General features: G+C 39.0%; 3 protein-coding genes across 3 annotated transcripts; 2 read left to right on the top strand and 1 right to left on the bottom strand.

Moving 5' to 3' along the window:
* Nucleotides 1–3,120: 3,120 nt before the first annotated feature.
* LOC146455673 (uncharacterized) lies at nt 3,121–16,644 on the top strand. Its single transcript, XM_085094052.1, has 10 exons — nt 3,121–3,459; nt 3,608–3,668; nt 4,588–4,617; nt 5,475–5,546; nt 6,499–6,600; nt 7,942–8,054; nt 9,101–9,207; nt 9,752–10,022; nt 11,303–12,859; nt 13,456–16,644. Exons 1-10 carry the CDS (start codon nt 3,301–3,303, stop codon nt 13,720–13,722), a joined length of 2,739 nt encoding a protein of 912 aa, XP_084950178.1. The 5' UTR covers nt 3,121–3,300; the 3' UTR covers nt 13,723–16,644.
* Nucleotides 16,645–17,290: 646 nt separating this feature from the next.
* On the top strand, nt 17,291–19,737 carry LOC146455672 (uncharacterized). Its single transcript, XM_085094086.1, has 2 exons — nt 17,291–17,889; nt 18,344–19,737. Exons 1-2 carry the CDS (start codon nt 17,291–17,293, stop codon nt 19,137–19,139), a joined length of 1,395 nt encoding a protein of 464 aa, XP_084950212.1. The 3' UTR covers nt 19,140–19,737.
* Nucleotides 19,738–19,747: 10 nt separating this feature from the next.
* Nucleotides 19,748–26,321, bottom strand: LOC146455671 (uncharacterized). The gene is made up of 7 exons (XM_085094062.1): nt 25,547–26,321; nt 24,394–24,541; nt 23,815–24,133; nt 23,456–23,506; nt 22,569–23,116; nt 21,171–21,555; nt 19,748–20,546 (listed from the first exon to the last, which is right to left on the bottom strand). Exons 1-7 carry the CDS (start codon nt 26,128–26,130, stop codon nt 20,284–20,286), a joined length of 2,298 nt encoding a protein of 765 aa, XP_084950188.1. The 5' UTR covers nt 26,131–26,321; the 3' UTR covers nt 19,748–20,283.
* Nucleotides 26,322–27,914: the final 1,593 nt, after the last annotated feature.

Raw genomic sequence — 27,914 nt, 5'->3', positions numbered from 1 at the left:
TTTGATAAAAGTAATTACTTCAGTGACCAAGAGTGACAATTCGTTTCACGCGAAAGTGACAAGGATTGAAATGGAAATTAACCTCGAAATTTTTAATTTCATTTTTGACCGCGTTAAATCGAGCATTTTTTATCATATATCTGCGATGAACGCACTATTTTGTTCAGTTAATGCACTCACTCAAAAAGTAAACATATTCTTGTGGTGTGAAATATCCTTGTTTTCCGAAGCTCGGCTGAATTGCTATCAAATTTTTACTTGGCTGTTTTAATTGTCGTTTCCATTGGACGGTGTTGTGGGTGTTATCTCTTCTTTCAAATAAAAACAAATAATAGTTCGTTTGTTTATCTAAAAGCTAATGCTATTCCAGAGCCCAGCTTAACAACAGTGAAAAGGCGCACAGCTGTTCACAGTCAGGTTTGTATCAACTCCGGCCAAGATTTTATGGCAGGATCTTTCCCATGTCATGCAGTCATCGCGAAAATAAATAAAATAAATAAAGCAATAACAAATTCGAGTGATTTAAGGAACAGTGAGAATGTATCACGGGTATCAGCGTGGCAGTCTATCTATCTCATGTCCCTTGGATGCTGTCAGTAAATTGTAGATATATTCAAAAAGGTATTGGTTAAATTATTCATTTTACAAGCATTATGATGTGAACGGCTATCAAATATTTTTTTTCGTTTTATGGTACGCGTCTATGAATTTATTCACTTCATTTAAAATTTACGCAGTTTCCTGGAGCCGAGTCATCAATTGAAACGTATGAACCAGCCAAACATTTATGATATGAAAGCCACAATTCAGTTATATTTTGTCATGGTTCCGTGTTAACTACCACGGTTGTTTTTCTGAAAGAGCTTACAAGTTCGGAAATTGAACATCGGCGCAAATGCTCAAAGGCAGATCGATTATCGAAGCGAGAGAATGCATCCTCTCTTTTCGAAGCTGGTTCGCTTTCAGTTTTTCAACACAGATGGGAAGAGCGGGAGCTTTTGTTGTGTTGCGGTGCTTTTGTTATTTTTTGTATTAATTGATTAAAATCATTCAAGTATAGTTATTTCGCGCCGAATTGCCTTTACGCAAGTGAATAAAGAAGAACGAACAAAAGATCGATGAATGATTCGCGTCCCCCCCCCCCCCCAAAAAAAAAAAAAACAAAAAACAAAAACAAAACAACAACAACAACAACAACAACGAAACTGGTCTTCCTAGAAATAAACCCCAAAAGAGGCCGTTGAAGGAATATCACTGAGCCGTGGACCCGGTTGTTCAGAAATCCGTTTAACGGTAAACCACGGTTACAAGTTAACCGTGGTTTACACCTCACTCGTTAAAAATGTTTTAGAAAGTTTATAAATTGAAACTCAAGGTACCGAAAAGTCTAAGTCAAAACTGAAGGAAAAAACATGATCTTTTGGAAAGATTAGCTGATAAGAAAGTTCACACTAACCCTGCCTAAGCAGAACTTCTTTGAAAATTTTAACGGTATGTTCCCTGGTTCCCTTTCATCAGAAAAGATGGGATGACTTGTCATATCCGACTATAACTGTGGCTTGACTTGAGACCCTCTAAACGACTTAAAAGAGAAACTTATCATGAAGACCAATACAATAAACTCCAAAATAATGTTAATTGCAATTTGTTTGCTAAAAATAGGTCAAATAAAAACTGAGTGGTATTATCAAGCCTGCCGTATGTACGTTTAATCTTTGAAACTTTTACTGAGATGTACTGAGTCTGGGACGTCTCTTCCAGTTGTGATGTTTTGGCATTCGCTATAAACAGCATTAATGGCTCCATGAGATGGTGTATATCCGGTTTACTAGCAATCTCGTACCAAGAGTCCTTAGGCTCTTTGGCCAGCGTTTGGTCGCCAGAAGAGACTCTGGGGTACTGGAATTTTATTACCGCAGGATTTCTGCGGTAAAACAATGGAAGCCGTTACGGAGCTTATACAGATCAGCCAATCAAAAAATTTAAATTTTTTCGAATTCTCCAGATTCTCTCCTGGCGCCTACCCGCTGACCAAAGAGCCTGAGGACTCTGGGTACGAGATTGGTTTACTAGCAATCTCGTACCCAGAGTCTTTAGCCTTTTTGGTCAGCGGGGCAACGCCGGGAAGACTCTGGGGACATCGAAAAAATTCAATTTTTTTGATTGGCTGTTCCGTAACGGTTGCCATTGTTTTACCGTAGAAATTTGATGTCCCCAGAGTCCCGCTGACCAAAAAGCCTGAAGACTCTGGGTACGAGATTGGTTTACTAGATATCTTTAGTTCAGATTCCGTAAAATGAAATTTAAGGAGAACGCTAGGAGACTGGAGGGAGCCAAGGAATTCAAATAAGCGCACTTCCCTTTCCAAAAAACGGGTTCCCAAAGAGACCACATTCTGGTTACTCTTTTATGCCATGCTATACACCATGAAAGCTAACCCACCAAAAAGGTCCCTACGCATCATTCTGCCGAACTGTCACTATAAAGATGCCCTAATTCAATCTGGCATCACTGCCCTTTCCCAGAGAAGGGAAGAGGCTTGCACAAATTGTATCAAGCGTGACTGGCTGTCGTCTCCTGTTCTCAAGTGTCAATTGACAGGCCATACTGCCTCCGATCAGGCGAACGTGTTTGCACGACACAGTGGTTCGCAGATTTCTGCACCATTAAGTATCAAGACCAGTTGTAATCCTATTCTCTGTTATGGTTTCTCTGTTATTTAGTGCTTCTAATCATATTTATATAATTATTTATTTGACTGTCTTTATACCGTAGTGTCCTGTATTATTGTTAGGGCTGTCCCGAAGTTGCTCGGCAACTTTTGAGCAACTTTTCGGATTTGGAGCATGTCACTGACCGTGATCCCTGTAATTCAGCCTTTAGGCTGCGCGAGGGAAATCAATAAATTATTATTATTATTATTATTATTATTATTATTATTATTATTATTAGCGCTTCAAAAAATTTATTATCACTGTATGTTTGTTTGTTTATTTATTTATTTATCTATTTATTTATTTGTTTGTTTGTTTCATAAAGTGCAAATAGAGATCTGGAAACTACTGTTATGACCTATTCCCAGTCCTTTTCCTGCTGGTCAGCATGCCTTCGCAAAATAAGATCGGATGACGGTAAACATATTGCCGCGATACGGGTACTGATCATGTTCGAGGCGAAATAATCTTCCTGCAGTTGTGCAAATACGTGCATCTGCTCCTCACACAGAGCTATCAGCTCTGGAAGACTCCATTTTAAAACATTTGGTGAAGTTTTTAGTGCGTATCCTACTGGCATCGTGGAATGGCGTACCATGTTAGCAAAACGAGCATTCTCAGCACGTTGGATTACATCGAAGATGGCAGAGCTGACATCTACAAGTGGAGCGAAACAAGAAGGTCGAAACGCACAGGGATCAGTGGAAAGCTTTACCAGATCAAGAAATTGTTCATCGACAAAAGCGTAAGACGAAATCACTGTGATCCTATAAAGTTAGTTTGTGTAACTTAATTTACTTGTCCAGGCCAGACAACTTACAGCAGACTGTAGCTGCAATTAGATACATGACTGCTATCGTATTACCTCAAATGAAACCATTTTCACTTTCCAGGTTATAAGAAGCTTTATACAGAATTTAACGATAATAGTCGTTCTTCAAATGGTCCTAGCAGGTGAGCATTGATCGCATACACCGCTAGTGGTGTATAATTATTATCCTACGGGCTCCAAATTTGGACGTTTGCCCATTTGTATTTATAAGTGACTGTCTTGTGATTACCCCTGGATCTTTTTAATAGTTCCAGTTTCCAACTAAATTTAATTATTGTTCTGTGAAAGTCCTTATGACTTTCCCCCCTTTAGAGGTATAAATCCTATAAATGGATGAAGTCCCCTTTTCTACTTAGAGGTATATAGAACTACAGCAAAACTAATCAGCCATTACAAAGCTCATCTTCAGTATGACCATGCTTGGTCCCAGTCTCCTCTAGATTGCCACAGTTGCTGGATATATAGTCTAATTATTAGGCTTCTTTCGATATATCAAAATTGATCTTCACAACGAGGCTAAGAGGACACAAACAAAGCAAATTAAAAATTATTGTGTTTAAAAATTAATTATTCATTTCCTGTGTGACTGTTCTCTGGCCCTTGTGGAATTTTAATATTTCAAAAAAAGCCTGCTATTGAGCATCATCACTGTCATTTTCTTTGTTCTACAATCTCGTATCCAGAGTCCTGAGGCTCTTTGGCCAGCAGTTGGTCGCCAGAAGACTGAAGGGTACTGTAATTTAATTACCACAGGATTTCTGCGATAAAACAATGCAAGCCGTTACAGGGCAGCCAATCAAAAAATTTAAATTTTTTCAAATTCTCCAGAGTCTCTCCTGGCAACCAACCACTGGCTATAGAGCCTGAGGACTCTGGGCACGAGGTTGTTTGTGCACATTTTAATTGTTGTCTTAGCCTTTCACTGTCAATAAATTGCTTTTCTTGATTAAACAACCATTGCAGTTACCAAAACAATAAGAGGCGTTGAAGTAATATGTTTGTTTTTAATGTTATTTTGTTGTTGTTGTTTTTTATGAACAGCTCTTGCGACATTTATTTGTCAGAGATTTGGTAAGTATAATGATTACTTGTATACCTGATTTACTAGATTATGTAAAAGGATGAATGTAATAACCATTAGATGTTAAATAAAACCATTGCATATAAAAAAAAAATGTCATGGTGAATGATACCACTTGCATTGTTTACTTTCACAAATATTTGTTAACACAATGCAGTCATTGCTAATGAGATGAATTTCCTATCTGACTGCATTTTTGAACTTAATTCTTGGTGGAAAGGTGTTTGTGGATAAACTTATTAAAAATGACTTGAGTTCTGACACTCTGTACATAGTTGTACTTGTAGACTTCTTCTCCTTAAGTGATACCCCTTCTAAGAAATGCTAGGCTCAAAAAAAAAAGGTTAGGAAAATTTAATAAGAGAATCTTAACAACTGCATCACTAAACGGAAGTTGGGTGCCTAAGACATCCAGGTGTATCCACTATTAATTGGTAGGACCACTCCTATGTCTGGCAATTCTTTTTTGAAGGGAATGCCAGCCATTAGCCCCCACTCAGTAAGGAAGACAGGCACCTGCCGCACTGATAAAAACAGTAGAAAGGGTGAGGAGGGAAGGGGAAATAACCTTTTATGAAGTGCAAACATGGTCAACACATGCTCACCCTTCCCACTACAAAGCGCGCTTCAATCCAAGACTCACATGGAATCCTGGCATATACACATAATATGTAATTTGCATCATGTACTGACCACAACTGCCACACTAGCACTCTTTGTTGTTACATGTAATTGCATTTAACTGCATACAATTTACATACAATGTAGGATGCGTAATATTTAAGATTTTTTTAAATTAATACCATCTTCACATCTCATTGGATATGTTTTTTTTTTCAAATGCCAGGTCTGGATTTTGATGTCCACATGAGTATCTTTGTTTCACCAATTGTATTTCCTTTGGCCTTTTCCATTAATGGTGAGTTCTTAATCCCAACAGTTGTATTATTTTGTGTTATAATTTGTATTCTGGTATTTAGTTGCTGTTTAATTATTTAATTCAGGTTGGAGATCATTAATAATTAACTAGTTTAAATTTTCTGTAAAAAAAAATAATAAAATAAATAACAAATCACTGATGAAAGATATACATGCATGAAGTGCTGGATTTTGAGGCTTTTTAGCTAATGACCGCATATACCATAACTATACTGAAAAGATCTTGCCTTAAAGAGCTCATGTTAACGATGTTGTATTTTACAATAAACCTTCCAGCATAAATGACTTGTGCTCATTGTCACCTACATGTAAGTCAACAGATGTATGGGTCAATAGGCATTGATCTCTTCAAAATTTTCCATTTTAATTAATTTGTTATATCAGGGGACCACCTTTATCTGGTTTCTGATGCGAGAGCCCTCCCTTTTCTGGAATAATGTCATAATCTGTCATAAACTGTCTTAATCCAAGTACTTGACTCTAGACAAGTAATGGTTGCTGAAGGAAATGCCAGGGATTTACAAGAAAAAAAAGCTGGTAGTAGCCGAGCTCCTGATGCAAGGGTGGTCCTACTCCCTAGACCATTTAGAAAGTTGCCCATTCTGGTTGTGTTTCAGTCATTTTCAATATCTCAGAGGCCAATGATCTCCCCTCCAGCCATAGTTACCAGTTGTCCAGTTGCCAGCCATACATGTAGTAGCTGGCTGCAGGCAACTAGCCAGTGGCGGACCTACCGGAGGGTCAAGGGGGACCTGGGCACCCCTTATTTTTTTGGCCAAAAGTGTAGGTGCAAGACATTATTTTTGTCTCACAAAGATATGCAAGGCCAAGGGTTGAGAGCGAGCCGTCCACTTACCTGAAGGTGTGGATGACTGCTACTAATGACAGCTCTCTGACAAGATGTCACTTTTATTAAATTTCTCTGCCAACAGCTGACTTCCAGCGACGTGAGAGGGTTCTTGAAGATTTAGCCCAATTTAAAGGTGCTCTTGTGGTACTGTTTTTCTGTCATAGGGATTGGATTCAAGCTGCAGGTACTGCGTTTCATGTAATTAATCTCAGAAGTCTGTTTCTTTGATGTTGGTAAAATTAATCTCAAGTAGTACTGTGGAACCAAAATAATTTTACATGAATAACACTGGTTTCATATTTCTTCCAATTGCAAACTTTTATTGCAGCCCCTTTTAGCATTGATTTTATTTCGTTGAGCATTAATAATTAGGGTTCATAACAACAGAACCCATTGAAATTACATGCAATTTGCCTAACTGACAAATGTAGAGGTATTAGAAATGACCTGTTTGGCATAAATTGATTAAACACAAATGTACTGTGTATTGAACCCTGGTATTGCCAGGAAAGATTTTCATTCAATAATTTTTATTATAAAAGAAATGTGATGTTTTGTTTTAAGCCTAGGGATAAGGATACATTTATTGATAGATGTATTCAGTTTTTCAGTAAGTGACAGAGGCATACTAAAAGGAATCAGAGTTCTCCCAACAGGAGTCGAACGTATGACCTTCCGATTACCAGTTGGGATGCACTACCACAGTTAGCTACAGTGTATATACATGTAGGAAAGTTATCTCCTGTAGCTCAGTAGTAGAGCATCCGAACAGTAATCAGAAGGTCACACAGCAGGTTTGACTCCTAATGGGAGCACTCAGATTTCCTTTTTCCAAGTTTGCCTGTATTGCTCAATGAATTATACACTCATCCATCAATAAAATAATTAATGTATTGTTGTCACAGATATTTTTTCTCCTGCTTTGATCAAGATGCTATAGAAGTTTCAAAAATTGTTTTCATCACCTGCAGATTAATGACTGCTTAGCTACAAAGAATGCTATACTCACATGCACTACAAGGCAAAGTTCTTTAGCTGCAGATAACATTCTTTTATGAAATGTGCACCTCTCTTCTCTGTATAGGCCTCTTTTGCACTCAAGATGAGGCAAATAGAGAGAGTGAAATAATGAGGAGCGTGGGGGTGGAACAGAGACAAATAAGGGACTAGAGAGCGTGAGTGAAGTAATGAACAGCATGGGGGACAGGGCTACTTTTTTTCTCCATTTCCACTTTGCGCTCCTTTTTGTATGAAGGAGCCTCTGCAGAGAACAGAGAAAAATAATGTTCACTAAAATACCTACATGAACTTGTATACAATTTGGCGTATAAGAAGAAGTACTAACAGTGTAACGAAATGCTAAATGAAAACAATGAATCTGAACGATCTGAGTTTGAAGCTCAAGCGACTGCAGTATATTACCCTGCCCTGGTCAATTCTACATAAGTATGTGTGATATATAAAATGTAAATTATTAATTTTATCATAATTATTGTAATTTGTTATAATATTTTTGTTTTTCTAGGTTTACCAACTGATTTTCTGAAGACTGTAAATATGAAATTAAAAGGTCTGGTGTTGAATATCAAAGAGTATCTGTTGACTGAGAAAGTAGAAAGAAGGAATTATATTTTAACAGTAAGTTGAGACTTTTATTTGAATATTGTAGTGTTCTGACTACGAAGCTGGATTTTTTGAACAGTTTTAAATCTGAAAGACAGATTAGTTCCCTGAGGGAACAGTGTGTAGTCTGTACAACAAGGATCAAAATCCTTCAATCACTGCAATGACCAACAGTTACAACCAAAGCAAGGATTGCAATAAATAATTGTGCCAATTACCATCAAGGCGCTATATTTACTTTCATGTACATTGATAGTCAGCCAGTCAACCTGACGAAGACCAGCAGTATAGCGGTCGAAACGTCGTGATTGGCAGCTACATGTATGTGACACAATAATCTTGATACATTACATTGTACAACTCACTTTTCATGATGATGCTGAAACTGTTTTTTTTTTTTTTGATTGATAAACTGTTTTACCTTTTGCAAGCTTGCACATTTAGATATCAACTGTAAAATCCAAAGTATAATGTTATTGTATGCGTGAGTATACATGTACAGTTGTTTCAATAAACATTGTCTGAAGACCTTCGTGACAAGACCACAGGTTGATATGAGTAATTTATTTATAACTTTACCAAGTCACGTATGGCTCACCCCAGTAAAAAGTAAATCACAGGGTGAAATATTTATTGTATTTTCTGCCATCCTGTGATACTGCCAACCGTGAAATTGCAGCCAATTTACAAGATTTACAGCTACCTATACTGTCTTTCAGTCCTGTCACATAAGTTTCAGGCTTTGAGAAATAGCTGTTTCCTTCCGGAGAACATCCGGTGCTATGTAAACACCCAGTGTGGCTTGGGGGAGGCAGGTTCTCCCCAATATTTTGGGCAACAGGTACCGAAAACAGTTTTCCAGACAAGTAAAACAGCTCTGCTGAATCTCAGCTGTTTACATGTATCTCTTTTCTAAACATGTGGTATGAAGGTCTCACTAATACTAACATGAAAACCATAAAGTAAGACAAGAACCCTGTTGTCAAAATGTTTTATGAAACAGAGATCTTCAGGCCGGATTCTGTATTAATCTAACTGCAATGTGTGTGTTTAATTTCCAGGTTATTTATGAAGATCTGAGTGATATAAGTCAGTTGAATGATAAGATGAGAGCATCAAGTCTACCTCACAGTTCACCTCTTATTACCAGACTCATACACTATCACAAGTGAGTTGCATAGAAAAAAAGAAACGTGAATTGAAAATATAAAATACACTGTAATGTTCACTAGTCTCTCTTTTCTTTTTCCAATTTAACTCTGGTCACCTACTCGCTGTTTCTCTGATATCCCGCTAATTCGCTCAGGGACGAATTGGTGTTCTTTTGGGACCTACATGTATTCTGTTAGCGCAATGAACAGAATAGTACAATGTACTCCGTTCATTCTGCCCCTTTATAGGAGAATGAGCGGAATAAAGTTTACTCAGGATAAGTTGAATTGCGTTCTTCTGGGAAAGGTTTAGGTTAACGGTAATAGGCGAAAATGCTTTGCAGAGTTGAAATTCTCAAATCTGTGACCACTTGTGTCCTTAGTGCTAGCGGCACTCACAACATTCATTCCGGTTACCCTTCAAATTCAGATTGCTGTAATTACCACCATAATTACCCACGACTTGCCCCCGTCTGGCCTCGTGCCTCAGTCGGTAGACTGATCCTCTTTAGGCTTTCTAAGCGAAGCTTGACGTGTCTTGTTCCCTTTTCTAATCCACAGTTTGATGTGCCATTCGTTTGAGAGGCTCCGTGTAGTCAGGGAATACCGCTCTCCGCGGACCATTCGGTCATTCACTAAGGTGTTTATTTTCCTCATGCCCATCGTGCTATCACCGTATTACGTGCATATGGGCATGAAGTCGGGAAACACGTGGAGTCCTTATTACATTGCAGTGCTGACATCATTCATCTTTGGTACGTTGCAAGGTGTTCAGGACGTGTTAGATGATCCGTTCGATGGGATATCTGAAGATGATATTAATCTTGGACAGGTGAGCATACTTCAAGCCTTAGTCTAGTATCATAATTTCGAAGGAATTCTCCGGGTTTAAATAAATAAAATAATCGTTTGTCTCACAATGTGGTCAATAACAATAACGATAACAATAATGTTTATTTGTGCTTTTTTTTCTATTTACATGTTGATTCTTACAATCTTTTAGTGGTGTTATATAAATTAAATTAATTATTATAGTTAAATTAATGTGCAAAGCAAGGAAGCTAAATAAACCATTAGGTTGTCTTGTTAGCTCCCTGGCTAATTTAGGTTCTAGATAGCAGGCAAAAAAGAAAGAAAAAAAAAATGGAAAAGCAAAAGGAAGGAAGAACTTATCATTTGAGTTGTAGATCGCGACGTTTCGTATGCTTACTGATAATCTTCATCGGGCGATAACGTCGAGTGATCGTGCTTAGAAACGGCACGATCTACAACTCTATTGACTATATGGTGGGACAAACGATTATTTTATTTTAATATTTTTATGTTCTACCACGATGAGCAATAATCCTTTCCCAACGCATTCTCTTTTGTCTGTTACAAGTTAGCCTGCTAACGCAGACGTATTTCCGGCTGTCGCTGCGTTCGCAGCCTAGTTACAAGTATACCCTTTTTTGTTTGCGTACTCCGAGAGCAGTTTCATGATTTAACGAAGGTATTTTGTCAAATTTTTGACGCAGTTTTGACCGAAACACAGCAGTCCCCGTGACAAGGTCGCTACACTTCGTAGTGGTTCTATTAGATGAGGGGCTAAGCGGACGGTAGTCCCAATAAGTCAAACTACGCGTTCGATATACTGAATCTAGGCTTGATGAGTGATCAACATCAATTTTCTCCTTGTTACATCAATGCTTACTGAAACCTAGAGTAATGAGAATTAAGGATATGATTACCCAAGGTGATTTTTATATGATATTTCAACAACTTCTCCCCAGTACCTTTATAAGAAAAGTATGGGGACAAGATAGGGGAATTTGTTCTTTGGTATTAGGATTTCATAAGAGATATTCCTCAATTTACATTTACTTGCAATGTACCAAAAACGTTTCCATGTCTTATCAGCATTGGTCAGCCCATCCCGTTTAGTCTCACATATAATGTATGACTGTATGTCCAAGTAGATGTCTGTTGCCGTGATTTATTCATGTAAGTCACTCCGTTCTTCCCATGTACCACGAATCACACATGACCCGTACAGGTTGTCAAATTGTCGGCTGCTAACTGATAACAATCGCCCATGTTTTTTCTCTGATGACATTGTTATCTTTTCTTCAGCTGGAGGACTGGACGGCTCACTCCCTTCTTACAAACAGAATCTTCACCGTCGGCCGTTTCACTGTGACTACTAAAGCCAAAGGAAGGGACACAGCACAGCTGGACAGTAGTAGCGACAGTGATGACGGACCTAATCCGCCCAAAATAGTCCAGCCTGTGAAAGCGCCCCAGAAAAGAAAGCCCATCCTCAGGAGACCGAGCTTCCGCAGAGTGGATCATGGTGAGGAAATCCCAGACGAGGCCCATCGGAAGCACGCTCTCTACCCGGAAACTGCTACTCGCCTGGAGGACTTGGCACGACGCGGAATGACCGGAAGCACAACCATACTTCCGGGGATGAAGTTGAAGAGGTCCAATAGCGACACCCTGACCACAAGTAACTCGCGCGCCTCGCTTGCTCAGGAGTTTTTCAGAGCTCAGGGGATGGACGGCAGTGGACGCGATTCGCGCGAGTCCAAAAAGGTTTGGTTCTCTAAAGAAACACAGGGCTTATCTGACAGTCACGACGACTCTGATCGAGAAGACGGTGTTTTGGTATCTCCGATATCGCTTTCGGCGCCTTCGGACTTTTCTCGGCCCGAGTGGATGTTAGATGAGAATACTCCTTTGATGGTTTCAGACAGTAGATCTGGTTCTCGGCGTTCGTCGGGGACTGCAACCAGTTCTCTGGACGCGTCTGACGTGGATCCGAGTGGGTTCCCTGAAGAAATTTGTGAAGAACTTAAGAATTCTCCAGGTACAGATTTAAGTAATGGTAAGAAGAAGAAAGGCGATGTTCCACCGAGTCTAGCGAATCTTTTCGGCAGTCAGCCAGATAGAACGCTCGATCAAACGGACGGATCTAGTCCCTCTCAGACTAACCAACCGAAATCTGGCTCTATGCCTTCTTCCCTAAAAGATTTATTCGGCCCTCCGACAAATCACGCCAAAAACGTGCCGTCATCACCGCCCGAAAATCCTTCCCGTCCGCGGGTCCTTCCCATATCTCCTTTAGCATGCACTGATAGTCCACCTACTTTCCGTCGCCAGTTTCCATACTTACCTGTCTCTCGAATGAGCCGCTCTGCACCAACTTCTCCAGATCACGAAAGGAGATATGATGCGTTTCGGGAAATGTCCGATCCGTTAACAAGGTCTCCTGAAGATGCGCCTTCTATTCCTTTGGAGTCAGTGACTCCTCAGCGATCAGCGGAGTTCCCTTTAAGAAATAAGTTCGCTGCCTTGAGGTTTTCCGTCGACACCGCAGTCCAAATTCCTGCGGAGGACAATTCAGCTCAAGTTGCGCCAGTTTCGTTGTCACCTGTTGAAAGCAAAGAGTCGGGTGGTACATCACCCGGGAATTCGAGATTTGCGGTTAAATCTGCGAAAACTGCTGAGGCTCAGTCTTCAAAAGAACATTCAACTTCGCCTTCTCCAAGGAAAAAGGCATCTGGAAACTCAAGGTTTGCGGTTAAAACCCCTACCCAGGCTCCTGGTGTAGATAATTCAGCAGCATATGATAGCGTTGCAACAGAAAGCGTGGAACCTTCCAAGCCGCTGGACATGCCAAAGTCAAGGGTAAGTCCTTGTATGTTGTAGAACGTTGTTTAATTCAATTTAATTCAACTCACATATATTTTGGATTACCAAAATAAAATTGGACATTTCGGTTGGAAACTTCCGTTCGTATAGAACGTGTCTCCATTTACGCAAAAAAAAAAAAAAAAAACTGTCATTTCGGTCGAGACCATGTTTATCATGGCCATGAAACCCAAAGATCTGGAACTTGTGCGAAAGATGCGAAGCATGTAAGTGGAACGCAAAACATTTAGAATGTCGCAACCGACAAAACGGGACCACCTTTTCGGAATTCTGTTTCTCGGAAATTTTTCCCCGGGACGAGCCAAAAAAAGTGGTGTTCCATTTACAGCCCGAGCGGACGTGATTTCGTGGTTTGTTGTTGTTGTTTTTTTGGAAATGGTAAACGTTCCTATTTTCCAACCCGCACAGGTTGCAGAGTTCTACTTTTCGTTTAAAGGCGCCTTGAAAACTGTTTCAATACGCTGACACCAACCTGCTCGCAAGCGTCTTCTACTTTCTTCCTCGGCTAACCAAGGAGGAAAACAGAAGACGTCTACACACACACTACGCTGACGCGTATCTTTCCTTCGTAGTTTAATGTTGCCAAGCCCTCAGATGATGCCACGAACCCTCAGAGAGAAGACCAACCGCTCGTGACGACAGAGTACCCGAATTACGGCGTCACGGACCCTTCTCCACCCCCGAGCGTTTTGACCACGCCACCCTCTAGATTCCAAGTGAACAGCTCTAGGAAAATTTCTCCTGACATTGAACAAGTTCGTAAGGATGAAGGCGTTGCTAGGCGTGACTCGTTTGAGCTCTTGTCGCTCGATGGAGAAAGCACTGAGGTCTACATTTAAGTATTGGGGCTTGGTTCTGGGCCCAGGAAGGAAGAGAGTCTTTCCATTTCGTGACCTTTGTTCAGTAAGCGGTCAGTGTAAAACGCCGACTGAAGACTGAGGAGTAGACCTAATTTGGCTACAAGGGTATATTTACATACAAGGGACTGTGATACTAAAGGTTAAAGTTCTTGTACCCATTTGCTAATATTCTCTAAAAAGGAATGAATGCAGTATCAATCAGTTGGTTAGGCTTGCTCAGCGCTTAGCTGTAAACGTCTGCTCACTACTTTCTACACTGACCAAGTTAGAAAGGGCGATGAATATGGAAACCAATTGAAAATGGCGTGCCCTCCGAATACCTATTGTTCTTCCTTCTCACATCTGCACAAGAGTAGTGGCGTTTTACTTGTTTTAAGGATGATTAGTCCTCAACAATAATTATTTCTTAATTTTGTAGAATGTTTTGAAACAGTTTAACAGTGAATGAGTCTGTTGTTGACCCTTCGAGTGTTCCAGAGATTGGAAATCTTTTATGCGTTTCGATTGGTGTACCGCTGATATTTTTTGAGTTTATTAATCTTGGAAAAAAAGGGAGAGTGATGAGTCTCAAGATCGTCTGCTTAAGATGTCTGTCGTGGATACGCGTTCGTGGCACTAGGAAATGATGAAAGCATAAGCCCAAGCAGAAGATGTGACTTTCAATCGCCTTTATGGTTTGTCGTTTGTTTTATAATTTTAAAGATGTCACGTCAGATTTCCAACTAAAAAGATTTTTGTCCTTTTAGAATAAGAAATGTTTTCTTGATAGTTAACGAAAAAGAATATGTGAAAAGTACTCCATCTTCTAAAGAAAAAATCTAACTGTGAATGTGCATACATTCGTCCTTGTCCTTCCAATTTTACTATAGTTGTGCCAGCTAATAAGTCGTTGGTAAATATTGGCGATACGAGTTGTACATTTGAGTGGTTTTATGAAAGGATTTCCTCAGTTTGGAATGAAAAATGTTTCTTGACAATTGAAGTAAAAATTTAGAAAAAAAAAGGAAGCTGTGTTACACTAAAATTCTCAATGTGTTTTTTGTATGCTACCAATCATGTAACGATTACAATACCATTACAGTTGAATGCAGTCAGTCTTCATCTTCATACAATGAATGGGCCATTTTAGACTTGCTTTGAACCTCATTACGAAAGAGAGGCTAAGTGCAAAGCTTTTCTTTCTTTTTTGGTTTTGTTTGAAGATGAATGGAAATTAATTTTCATAATATAAACTATACACGAAGCCTCGCTTTCATAACCAGGTTTAAAGCAACTCGGAAATGGCCCTTTCAAGATCCTATGTTTTCAAACAATGGTAGTGAAACTAGCCATTGTCCATTTGGTATAGTCCGTTCATTAAAGGGAATGAGGCAATACTTTAGTAACTAATCAGATTGTTTGATAAATAACGTTCAGTTTGTATTCCATAGTTTAAAGTATCACGTCATGATTGCAACGTGAGCTTTTTCTACTCTTTTATTACACATGCAGGGAAAATTTGTTTTCGCAAAATGTGTGCGGGTTATTTATTTAATATTGCATCTAGTTTTAGAATGACTTGAATTAAACGTCTATTTTTGCTAAAGAGAAAAGTTGATACAAGCCATATGGGCTCTATTGATCGACATTAAAACTGGAAAAAAGGAACAAAAGTTGTGTTTTAGTCAGTTAAGTATAATTAAGTGTTCAGTAGTCACACTAGCTCCAATTACATCACAGACTGTTGGTGTTTGGACGTTTGAGAGAACGGGAAGTATTTGACGAGTATCGAGCGGAGTATCGCAGTCCAATTTCATTCCATCGGCCTGTTTAAGCTAAACCTCGTTTTGCTTCTCCCTTCTCCTCCTGGAGGCGTTTTCGCAACTGAAGCGAGTAAAGAGGAGTTATGCTCGACAACGGCACTGAACAAATCGAGTTTCGTCTCATATTCATGGGAGGAGAAGTTATCCTTAAATTTTTATACCATTACTTAAGATGTTCGTCTCAAAGAATTGCCTGACATGAGAACTCTGGGAGCCTTTTTAACGTATATAGATACAATTACTGTAACAGCAAAAAACATAGATACAATTACTATAACAGCAAAAACAATTTTACACGATCATACTAGAAATTGTCTAAAAATTTACAATATATTTACAATAGAGGCTATTCGCACAAGGCACGTACATGACGGCCGATTTATTTTTTGTTTTTGATAGATATTAATTAGCCCTACTAACCTCGTTTTAGAGTAAAACGTCTGTTGAATTTTTCACATGCTATCGCGGCAAGTAAGGTTAACTTTCATGAAAATAGAAGAATTTTATTGGCCGCCATTTTTGCCGCTATGCCAAATGTCTGTCGGACTCTATTTACATTTTTGCGCTTTATCATTATTAGACTACGAGCAATCCCTTATTTTTCTTAGAGGTAAGGCCTGTTTCAAACGTCGTGCTACTGCCCTGCCGAACTTCATCAGTCGCGCCAAATTCTAAAATAAAGAAATGCGTAGAACGAGCAAATTAACCCAAAATACATTAAAATAATTTATGAATTTGGTTCGGGACGGCAATAGCACACCGTTTGAGACCAAGTCGCTCTACTGCCGTACGTCACGACAGCAGGGCCTGCCGTGTTAAATAGCCGTGCCAAACTTAATACAGTCGAACTAAATGGTTTCAAACGTCGTGCTACTGCCGTGTTCAAGTCGAATGAAATCCTTGAATTTAGTTCGGCACGGCAGTAGCGCAACGTTTGGAACAGGCCAAATAAAACAAGTGAACTACGCGAGCGCGCGAGAAAATTGCCCTCCGCGCGTGGCGTCTCCTCGCGGAAGTCACTTTCACCAACCTCGTTTCCAGGGTCCTAAATTTTCGCGCTCGCTCGCGTGGTTCATCCCCTTCACTATCTCAGAAAAAAAGGAACTTCTCGTGGTCGATATCATTATAAATATTACTATAACTGTTCCACAGAACTGCACCGCGGTACCAGTATAATATAATATTAGGGACATTAAGAAGCTACTACGGCAGGTCCTTTATAACGGCGACGGCAACGAGACCGCGTCACAAAACAATAGGATTTCATAAGAAAAAAAAAATAGGCAGTCTCAGATATGGCGTTTCGTTGCGGACAAAAATCCCCCAACAAAAAAAAGTGACTTACTTAGAGAAATAAACAGTGAGGTTAAAAAAATGAGGTCGATTAATTGAAAATTTAACTTCAAAAAAAAATAATGGTCCACAATTTAAGAAAAAATTTATATCGAAGTCTAAAAATTGAGTCGAGTTTCAAGAAAATATGTCTGACGCAAAAAGCCAGTCAACCGGAAAAATCAACACCGAAAAAAAAACACTAGTCGAGAGGAAGCGGAAACTGATTTGCGCCTCAACCGGATGTAAGGAGCATATCCTTATATGGTATCACAGGAAGTGATGTGTGGGCTACGTTAGGCTACGCGCGGTCAGAAACAAAATGGCGCGTTGGCTTCCCAACTTTGAAGACTTCTTTCTTTCTTTGGGAAGGCTGATAGAAAGTTCAGAAGAACAGTTGATTTCAGCTTCTTATGATACCTCAGAATTTTTGGTCCGTCGATTGTGAGGTGTATGGGCAAGCAGATTCGCAGCAAACCTGCATCGCTCAGTTAAACCACCTGCTCAGTCGAACAAGTAGTCTACGAGCTCATTTTCAGCAACGTTGCTTTGTCCATTGGAATGAAGATGATGAAAATGAAGGGCAAAATGGGATTCTCTATCTTGAACGATCTGATTCACAAGGGCGACCTCGGCTAGCAATATATCGCGAACAATTGGATGCACTTCACAGAGATTGTGGATTCTGCTGGAATGATATTGCTCGCATTTTAAGAGTTTCGGATAGGACTTTGCGACGACGGCGACATGAATTTGGTATGAGTGTCGTTGGAAGAGAATTTTCAAACTTATCAGATACTGAGCTAGATAACTTGGTTCGCCAAGTACGGGAAGTAACTCCATCAGCAGGCCTTAGAATGGTCCAAGGATCACTGAGACAACGTGGGTTGGTAGTTCAGAGGATTCGCGTGCTTCAGTCCCTTCGCAGGGTAGATCCTGTTACAACTACCCTGAGAAATGCAAGGAGGATAATCCGAAGAAGCTACAATGTCCCCTGCCCAAATTCTCTGTGGTAAGAGTTGCCATTTCACTTCCGACTTTATGCACTTATCAAATTATGTTAACCGCGAAGGTGAGGATTTACAGAAAAATTTCAGTCAAGCTTATTACCAAAAATGACCCAACATATAAACGCAGTCAGAAAGAACTACGGTCTATCTTAAGTGGTAAAGGATGGTTCGCCTATGCCACTGACCTACCCTTGACACTGGAAAGGGACTGTTTGTTAATTATGTGTTAGAGGGGGCTGGTGTTTATTTCTGAAAAAAACATAGTGAAAAACATACCCCAATACTGTGTATTTTAAAAGAAGTTACCCTCCAGATTACCCTGTCAGCAAAGACCCTTCGATCTTCCTAGATAAGTAGGGAAGAGTTGATGAGTTGTCTTCAGTGTTGGAATACTGGCCATTCAGTTCTGTTAGTAACCTATTGATGTTAAATTTTACTGTTTGGTTTGTTCCTCAGGCATATTGATGGCAATCATAAATTGATTGAACCCTATCGCATAGTCATTCATGGTGGCATAGATGGCTTTTCACGCCTTATTGTTTTTCTCCATGCATCAACCAATAACAGAGCAACAACTGTATTAAACTATTTTCGAGAAGCAGTTGTAAAGTACAACCTCCCTTCTCGGGTTCGCTGCGACCTAGGGATGGAGAACTTTGAAGTTGCAAGATACATGCTAGAGACAAGGGGACTTAATCGTGGCAGCATCATCACTGGTACTTCAGTCCATAACCAGAGAATAGAACGACTATGGAAGGACGTCAATCGAATAGTTGTTTCCAGATTTCTAAACATATTTTTGTATCTTGAACGAAATGGCTTCCTCTGCTCTACTAATGAGGTACATCTGTACTGTTTGCAACTTGTTTACCTAGATTTAATTAACCAGGCGCTTGATGAGTTTACTGCTGAATGGAACAGTCATCCTGTCACAACGGAAAGAAACTTGTCCCCTCGGCAGTTGTGGGTAAGCGGGATGGTAACTTTGCAACATTCAAACTACACTGCTGTCCAAGACCTACTTGATGCTTCTATAGATTATTCTAACTATGGTGTAGATGAGGAAGGCCCTGTTCCAGAGGCAGAGGAATACAGCATTAGAGTGCCACCCTCAGCCTTGCATTTGAGTGCAGACCAATTGCACCTTATTCAAAATATGATCAATCAATCTAGAGGCGAATCTCAAAATGGGATTTTCTGTTACCTGATGGCCTTAGAAATCATCCATTCCTTTATTGATGACTCAGCTTAATTAATTGAGTGACAGTTGTTGAGACGTAGTGGACTTGGCATCTTTGAATATCTTGCATTTCAAACTTTACCTTCACTGTTGAATTGATGTGCATGTAATACATGACTTTGTTACTCACTGAGGCAGTAAAAGTTATGCAAAAGGAGGATGTACCAATAACATATTGATACCGCTTATACATGTACCTGGAAGATGGATGGGAGTGTGCTACTGAGCCATAAGAACCCTTACAGTCACCATGTACAAGACTGCAAATTTGTTATTTTGGAACCCTGTTCCAGACTTAATTCTAAAAAAAGATACACTGTTCCAGACTCAATACAATAAACATATAGTCTATTCCAGACCATTTCTCTAATAGAGTAAGATCACTTTTTTTAAATTTATCGATACACAAGTCCTTTTTGCTTTCAGTGTCAAGTAAGTGAAACATGTATCCCTAACAAAATACCGAGTCACAGGTTGATTAAAATGATAGTCTGTTCCAAACATTTGAAAGAATTATCACATCCTGTTCCAAAGTAAAATGTTTAAAGCCCAGGGCTGTCATTAAGGTTTTCAGAAGATGGTCTCTCAGAGATAGTAGCAGGTCAAAAATCGAGCATTTTCAGACTGAGGAAGCTGGTTGATTTTACTATTAGTAGCCAGCTATTAAAGCCAGTTGCCAGCTTCTAACGACAGCCCTGAAGTTAAACCCTGTCCAGTGGCATTTTGTAGCCCATGTAAGGGAGTCCCCTTCCACCCCTGTCCAAGACATGTACCTTGTTTATTACTATTTTCCAGTAACTGTAAAAATATTTATTAAGGCAGAGCTACACATGCATATACATGTATAAAGAAGGCATTTTGCAAGTTACAACTCAATGAATACCACTGAGGAAAAGGTTTAACCATTGAAGTATGTCTCTCAGGCTTACAGTATCACATAAATACCAGCTTGATTCAAACTGTTAACATTAACCCAACATGTCAAGATTAAAACATAACTTTCAAAATTACATTGTCTATCAGTACAGGAGTTTCAACAATGTGTGAGTGAAATCATTCCCCATGTTTGAATTTTTTTGTAAATATGTAACTGTAACACTGTTCATACTTTGATCAACAATCAAACATTGGATGTTCAACAGTCTTGACTTAAATTTTAGCCACGACCATAACCTTGGTTCTGGCAGTTAATAGCAACATTCATTGCCCTCCTAAAACTGTGGTAATCTTGGTGGTGTCTTGGTAACTTGATAGTATTAAAACAAGACTCTGCATCAGGTAGACTTGCTCTTGTAAACCTGACTTTAATTAAGTCACCAGCTTTTGGAACATGGGGGTGTCCACAGACAAATTGAATGAGGTCATTCAACTTGGGAGTTACTGCAACTTCACTGCAGTTTGATTCCTGGTTGTTGACATCTGTAAATTAACCACACAACAAGAATCTGATTATAAATAACTTTCGGCTCTACTCAGGGGCCATTTTGTGGGGGGTGGGGGACTACACATTTTTTGGTGGCAATATAATGAAAAATTATTATGCTTCTAAGACCTGGGATTAAGGACGGTGCCTACTAATATCAAAGTATTTTTGTGCGGTTTATGGCTATGCGGGAAAAGCAGATTTTAGCAAGGCCTATTGGAATCCAAAATGAAAACTGGGGGTAACCATGCATTTTGCAGAGATAATAAAGCAATAATATCTCAAAAAAGTGCCAAACAAAGAAGCAATGTATGGGATTTTTTCCTAAATTGAAGTTTAATTATCTCTGAAAAATGCATGGTTACCCCCCCCAATTTTCTTTCGAGATACCAAAAGCATTTGCTAAGTTCTTTTTTCTCTGTATAGTTTTAGACCACGCAAAAATATCCCTGTATTAGTAGGCACCACCCATAGGAAACCTGAGTATCTTGAGATGCGCAGAACATATGCGCACTAAGAATAGTAGGCACCGTCCTTAACTCAAGTACAACTGAGTTGACCAGATTAAAAAAATATGTATGAACCCCAGTATAAAATAAAAAGTAACACATTCAAGTTACCTCTTGCAAGTAATTTCACATATTCCTCAAACCAGAGCTTAACCTGCTCTTCCTGCTCTGAAAGGTCATCTTCATAATCCAACAACCCAAGAACATCACCTTCTGAGTTTTGTACTTCAGACTGCAGTGGGAACACCAAGGCTCTGCAAGACTCATTTGTCCGTAGAAGCTCTAAAATGCCAAGGGAATTCAGGCCTGCCATCAAATCTGCAATTTGGTCACGCCGTGATTTAAATACTTGGTTGAACAATATGCACTGTACAGCTTTGCATTTAGTTTCCAATGTGAGGTGTTCATTTCCAAAGCCAGACTGGTAGAGCAGCATGGCTATATCGTCACGCACCATGAGTTGCTGCAGCCTTTCTGGATCACTCTCTTCATGCAACTACCAAAAAAATACAGAATACAGAATTGTTAATATATGGAATAACTTACCATCTGCAATTAAGCTTAGCCAGTGTTTGAATAGTTTTAAGTGTAATTTAAGAAAGTACCTCCAGAAAGACTTTTTACGCCAAGCTACCCCCTCTCCAATTTTTAGCTAGTTTTTTTTTTAATTACTTTTTATTTAGGTATTGTAACTACTGTAAATATTGTTTTAATATTAATTTATGTATTGTAAAATTGTCACTGAAAAACCCTCATGGGGAGTGTCAATAAACTATTGTATTGTATTGTATACAATGCAAATTATTCTTGTGGTATTGACAGTCACTGTCACATAATGTATACATGAAGGTCAGGTGGCAATGCATAAGAGAAAGTGTACTGGGGAAAGAAATTAAATTCAAAGATTCTGTGGGCATGGTAAACTGCTTAAAGTAAGTTGATAAAGCCACTGACAGGATGACAATTTCACTCACATTTCATCTGCAGTTCACAGGTATGATTTTCATACATTTACATAAATGTTATGATAAGTGGGTCTGTTTTTTATTCATAAAAAACTTAACCAAAGTGAGGATCCTTCTTTGAAAAAAACGTTTCAAGATTATCAACAACAGGTAAGAATATGTCAGCTTTAGCCAGTGTGGATGTAGCACACATAGCGCCACCCAATTTTTTTGAAAAAACTTAACTTCCAGCCTGGTTTGTTCCACACATGGTTCTGCAGCTCACTTAACAACCCAACCCCCCACCCCTCAACAACTTCCTAAGAATTGAAAAGAAATATCACTATACCCAAGTCCAGACATAACAAATCAGTGGCCCAAAAATTTTTGTGGCTTCAATCAGTCATTGATTACTCATTGAGTATTGGCAATACTCATGATTAATCAACAGATTACTCATTGATTACCGACTGATTACTCATTGATGTCATTGATCATTGAATAGAAATGTATTGTAAAGTTTAATTACAAAAATATTTTGAATCATTAGAACACATTTCCATACCTCCGTCACAGCCTGTTGTGTGTAGTAATCAGGAATGTCTTTCACTGACAAATGACAGCTTGCTAACCCAAGATCCTCTGTTATCATATAAGTGGTAAGAGCTCTCGATAGCCCCACCAGACCAACATTGCTGTGGAGCACTGACATGCCGATAAGCTGGCCAGCATACTTGAAAAAGCCACTTTGATAAAATTCTTCACTGTTAACTGGAACAAGGTGATCAGTTTCTCCTTCAAATAACACATAGCCCCCTGTGCCACCAGCCAGCGCATTCATGACGAGGCTGAAGAATTCCTTTGTTAGCCCTTCGGCATCAATCCCTTCTTCTCTCACAAACGTTACATCCGGAACCTTTCTCGTATCTAACATTCCTCGCTTTAGCTTTTTGAACAGGTCTCTTAGTACAATACCAGACTGACGGTCAATAGAGATGTCCTGGTTACATGGAATGACAACTTTGGATTTATGCATCTTTAGTGCATCATACGGGTCCAGATGTGGCATACTAAGTGGGTAACTTTCTGCAATGCTGAAGGTCTCACTGGTTGCTACATTACAGAAAAGTAGAAAGAGGGATTTTTTAGTTTTCGTAATTTTGGCAAAGGCAGAGGCTGCTGTTAAGGTGAATAATGTCAATAGTTATGAGAACATTCAAGACAATTTGTTTGGCTTTGGTAACTAATGCCTCCAGGATTCACAAAATTAATTAAGTCATGTTAACTATTCCATTGTGATAGGTGAGAAAAATCACCTGATTGAATTTGTGCTGATAATCTGATGAAACTACCAGATGTCCATCCTTAATTAATTTTAAAATCATTTTGACTGATTGCATTTCTATAGCTAGTGTTATTAAGTTCTTAAATAAAGAGATCAATTACTCGTACCTGATACTGCACTGATGAGTGAAGCATTTTCTGCAACATCTGCTGAATGATCTGGAAATTGATTGATGTGTTAAGTATAATGTGTAACTTAAAAAATAATGGAATAAAATTAAATGGGGATTATGATTGAAACACACATGAAACGTCTCAGAGTTTTGCCCTTATGATGCCTTTAATTGTTTAATAACATGCCTCTTTTGTTGTTATTGGAAATATGAGAATAAAGGGTTTCAGCATTCATTAATGTTGAATTAAGATTTAGCTATTTTGTTGATCGTCACTTGTTTTAACACGCACTTACAGTTCTGATGTCATACCAACTGGTTTATTTCTGATGCAATATAAGTACTTATTCTTACCATTCACCCTCAATGATCCAGAGGTGGATTGTAACAGCTTGTCAATAGCATCAGCCACACTCTGGGAAGTGGAAACAGCTTGCATTATAACTTCTTTTGAAGCCTGGGGAAACATGGCTTCCAGTTGTTGCTTGATCATGGTACTGTTTAATGGCTGTCCAGTAGGAGGGGTGCTTTCCCTTTGATGAACATCAGTAAAAGAGGAACTGCTTTCTAGGTTACCAGCTACAATGGCTGAAGGTGTTGACTCTCTGCCACATGTGGGTACCACAAATTGTCTGATGTCACAATTGAGCTCTACATTAGAATCCTCTTCAAGCTGTAACAGAACATTATAATCAGTGTACTATCCCCCTTGTTTGACACTACCTTATTACATGAAAATGTTTGCAACAACTTAATTTGGTGATTTTGAACCTGGGTTCATATTTTGCAGAAATTTTATATACCAACTCACTTTTAGAGTTTTCTCTGAGTTTTGTTTCACAGCAGAGTTACTAGCTGTTACGTACAACCCTGGGAATGTGCAGACTGTTAATTTTTTTTATTATTATTACTCATTATTATTTTCATTCTCACTTCCTCTCTGCCATTAATTTCCTCCAATGCTCTAACATATATTGGACTTGTTCCTGTAATGTGCTTTAGTACTTTTGCATTCAGTTCCTGGCCGGCCTGCAGCTTTATGGGTAAAATGTTGGAACCAATGCTCTTGACAAACTCAAATCTGAATAAAACAAAACTTAAAGGTTACCATTAGTTGAAGAAACATATTTACCCCACACTTCCTTGGAATTGGATGGCATGGGTCTGGTGATAAATTAATAAAAAAAAATTTTAAATGCTCAGGTCCATCAATCTAACTGCGCATGTGAAACAACAAGGAATGTTACCTGATTATTAGGCATTTATCATTCGCACCAGTATTGATTATGAAAGTGCCTTTGAACATTTATGTCACATTCTGACACTTATCTTTCTTTACATACCTAAATGCATACCTAAGTAGTACAAACAAATATACTCAGTGCTATGTTGTGTCCTTCACTTTGTTTTGCCCCACAAAAAGGTGTTTTGAGTACCTAGGAGTACCTGGGCCCTGTTCGACACTACTTGCAAACCACAAACAATTTGCTCCTTTCTTCAGGTTGCAGGGAGTTGTAAATATAGCAAACAAAGTTGAGGAACTTGACCACCATAAGTGAATTTCTCCAACCACAGAAAACAAACCCACCAGGGCCCTGTTTTTTTGAAAGACCATTTTTAACTTAATTCAGGATTAGCATACACTTTGGTTGTAGTTTTTAACTTTTGCATGGAAGTTTCTTTTGGTGTATTTTGCTTTGCATGATTCACCCTCTCTAATCTGAAATTCTGCAGAATATCAGTGTTGAACAACATTTGTGGATTGAGAAATAAACTCCTTATCTTATCTTATTATCTTGGATTAGGGCCCAGGTGCTTAGCCAAGTTCACCTTTACCCTCTTTAGAACCCTCGGTAAAGGGTCCTCTCTCTTAACCAATCAGCGTTAAGTAATAATTTTATTTCACTCATTAGTGACAAGAAACCGAAATACTAGGCGCCATTTTTGTTGTGCGTGCTGTAATTTCGGACCTTTATAAGCTGCAAATTTAAATTATAACTAAAACATCTTTGCTTTTTTTATGCAGTCAACTTCAAACGCACTTTTTATTTTTTTTATTTTTGACGGTACTTCTAAATTAGCTCACCTCACATTATCACCACTTGGGTTTTTCAGAACAGATCCAAAAAGATTATTGATCTCCGCCGTCAAAGTTTCCGCACTCCAGTCTTTAATCACTGGCCACGCATCAATGTAGTGGTTTTTCCTTATCAAATCCGCTTTAACTTCTCCACGCGGAACCTTTTCCCATTCAGGACAACCGAGAAGACAGACGTCTTTGTAAAACACACTTGGTTCAGCCACATCTCGTGTTGATCTTTGGTTTCCGCGGGGACGGTATGGCTGAAAACGCCCATTGTGGGACCGTGATCTCCCTCGTCTTTCAGAATCTCTTCCGGTCCTTCCGTAATTGGAAGTGGCTGAAAAGTTACTCTCAACAGCTCTTATAGATGCCACCGTCGACGGCAAAATTGCTTGCACGTTTGCGCTTGTTGATGCCCGTGGTATTCGGAAGGCCCGGTTTAGTTCAGAAGTCACTGACACCTCGTTATCATTGGAAGTACTTGTTGCTGAGGTTTGATTTTCTTGTTGGGGCAAGCGGTTCAAGTTGTTAAGGACCGCATTGACAATTTGTTGGACAGAACTCGCAGATTGCGAGTTACCGGCCATGTTTGCTGCTTTGAGGATTTCCCGCGCGAAGAATTCTCACATTCCCGTATGCATAGCCCATCAGTTCCTGTAATACCATAAAAGGATATGCTCCTTACTTCCGGTTGAAGCGCAAATCAGTTTCCGCTTCCTCTCGACTACTGTTTTTTTTTTTTCGGTGTTGATTTTTCCGGTTGACTGGCTTTTTGCGTCAGACATATTTTCTAGAAACTCGACTCAATTTTTAGACTTCGATATAAATTTTTTTTTAAATTGTGGACCATTATTTTTTTTTTGAAGTTAAATTTTCAATTAATCGACCTCATTTTTTTAACCTCACTGTTTATTTCTCCAAGTAAGTCACTTTTTTTTTGTTGGGGGATTTTTGTCCGCAACGAAACGCCATACTCAGACTGCATGTGTCTACTGCAGTTATGGTATAGGAATGTGATATAAAAGAATTGAAGAAAAGGGAAATAAGACTGAAATGAAAACGAAGAGGGAGGAGTGGAAATAGGATAGAGATAAAAAAAAAAATGGTTGTAAAAATGTTGCACAGAATACTGGTGAGATTGAGATTAAGCTGGTATCGTTTACCACAAACATTTTGTAAGAAGAGAAATGTGACTTTATTCTAACATAAACAGTATATTATATAATCTTACACCGTGAACCACAACTTTGTACTAAAGCAATGCAGTAAAGTTCTAAACATAAAGTACTGAAAGCAAAGCTCTAATCTGAAACGTAGGCATAAAATGCAACAGAAACTATTAATTAATCTATACTGAACTTATGAAAGGCAAGTATCATTCTTTAACCCTTTGACTCCTGTCCCGTTTCCATAGTTTTCGCATAAATTAACTTTTCCCTAGAGAGGTTTAAAATGCACAATAGATAAATAAATATCGTTGGCTTCCAAAATTAACGGTATATTAAACTGGAATGAGTAAACAAATGTTTTCTGACGTAAAATAATATCGTTACTATTAATCATTTGCCGAAAAACACACTTGAACGCAAAAATTGCTAAAATTCACGGCATGTTGATGAAGACCTTTGGCATATCAAATTTCAACCCGCTTATGCAAATTGTCCTTGATTACGCATCTGTCGCTTCTCAAACGCATATATGAATTGACAAAGACACAAAAATCAACAAAAAGCTTTTCCAACAAAACATTTTATTGAAATAAACTATGCATTTGCTATTAGAGGCCAAAACTTTCAGTTTTTCTGGCGTGCGTGCAAACACGCATGTAAAATTTGAAGACACTCCGTGTTTGTTCAAAGCGATCACTCGCAGTAAATTCGGGCACGTTTGCGATGAAAATTACAAAAGTTACAGAATTCTGGTTCAAATCATCACTTAAACTATTTGTAAAAAGTAAATCAACATCGGAAAACATCATTTACCGTATTGTCGCCATTGTCCTGATCCGGAAATACAATCACTTAGATCTCGGTCAGTCTAGGGTTAGCGACGGTTTTCGATAGGATTCCACTTGGGAGTCCTGTGGCATTTACACTCTTACACTCTTTCACTCAACCCGATGACATAGTGTCTACGCTTCTCTAGAAGCCGTAGACACAACAAAGGGTCTGCACGTGCGTCATAAATTTCCGTACATTTCTTCGCCGTACCTTGCCAATTAACAGCGTGAAATGACAAATTCGAGGTTTAGTGGAGAACGTGACCACATGAAGGTAAAATTTTCATTCTCTGTCTCAACTTAACCGCCGTTCTTATTTGTTCTGTTACTAGATAGTTCGGCCACATTGTACACTGAGTTGAACGAATTGGA

Source organism: Pavona decussata, unplaced genomic scaffold (assembly GCF_977016875.1).
Source record: "Pavona decussata unplaced genomic scaffold, jaPavDecu1.1 SCAFFOLD_272, whole genome shotgun sequence".
NCBI classification, from domain to species: Eukaryota; Metazoa; Cnidaria; class Anthozoa; order Scleractinia; family Agariciidae; genus Pavona; species Pavona decussata.
The sequence above is the reverse complement of the archived record's forward strand: the minus strand, read 5'-3'. Positions and strand labels throughout refer to the sequence as shown.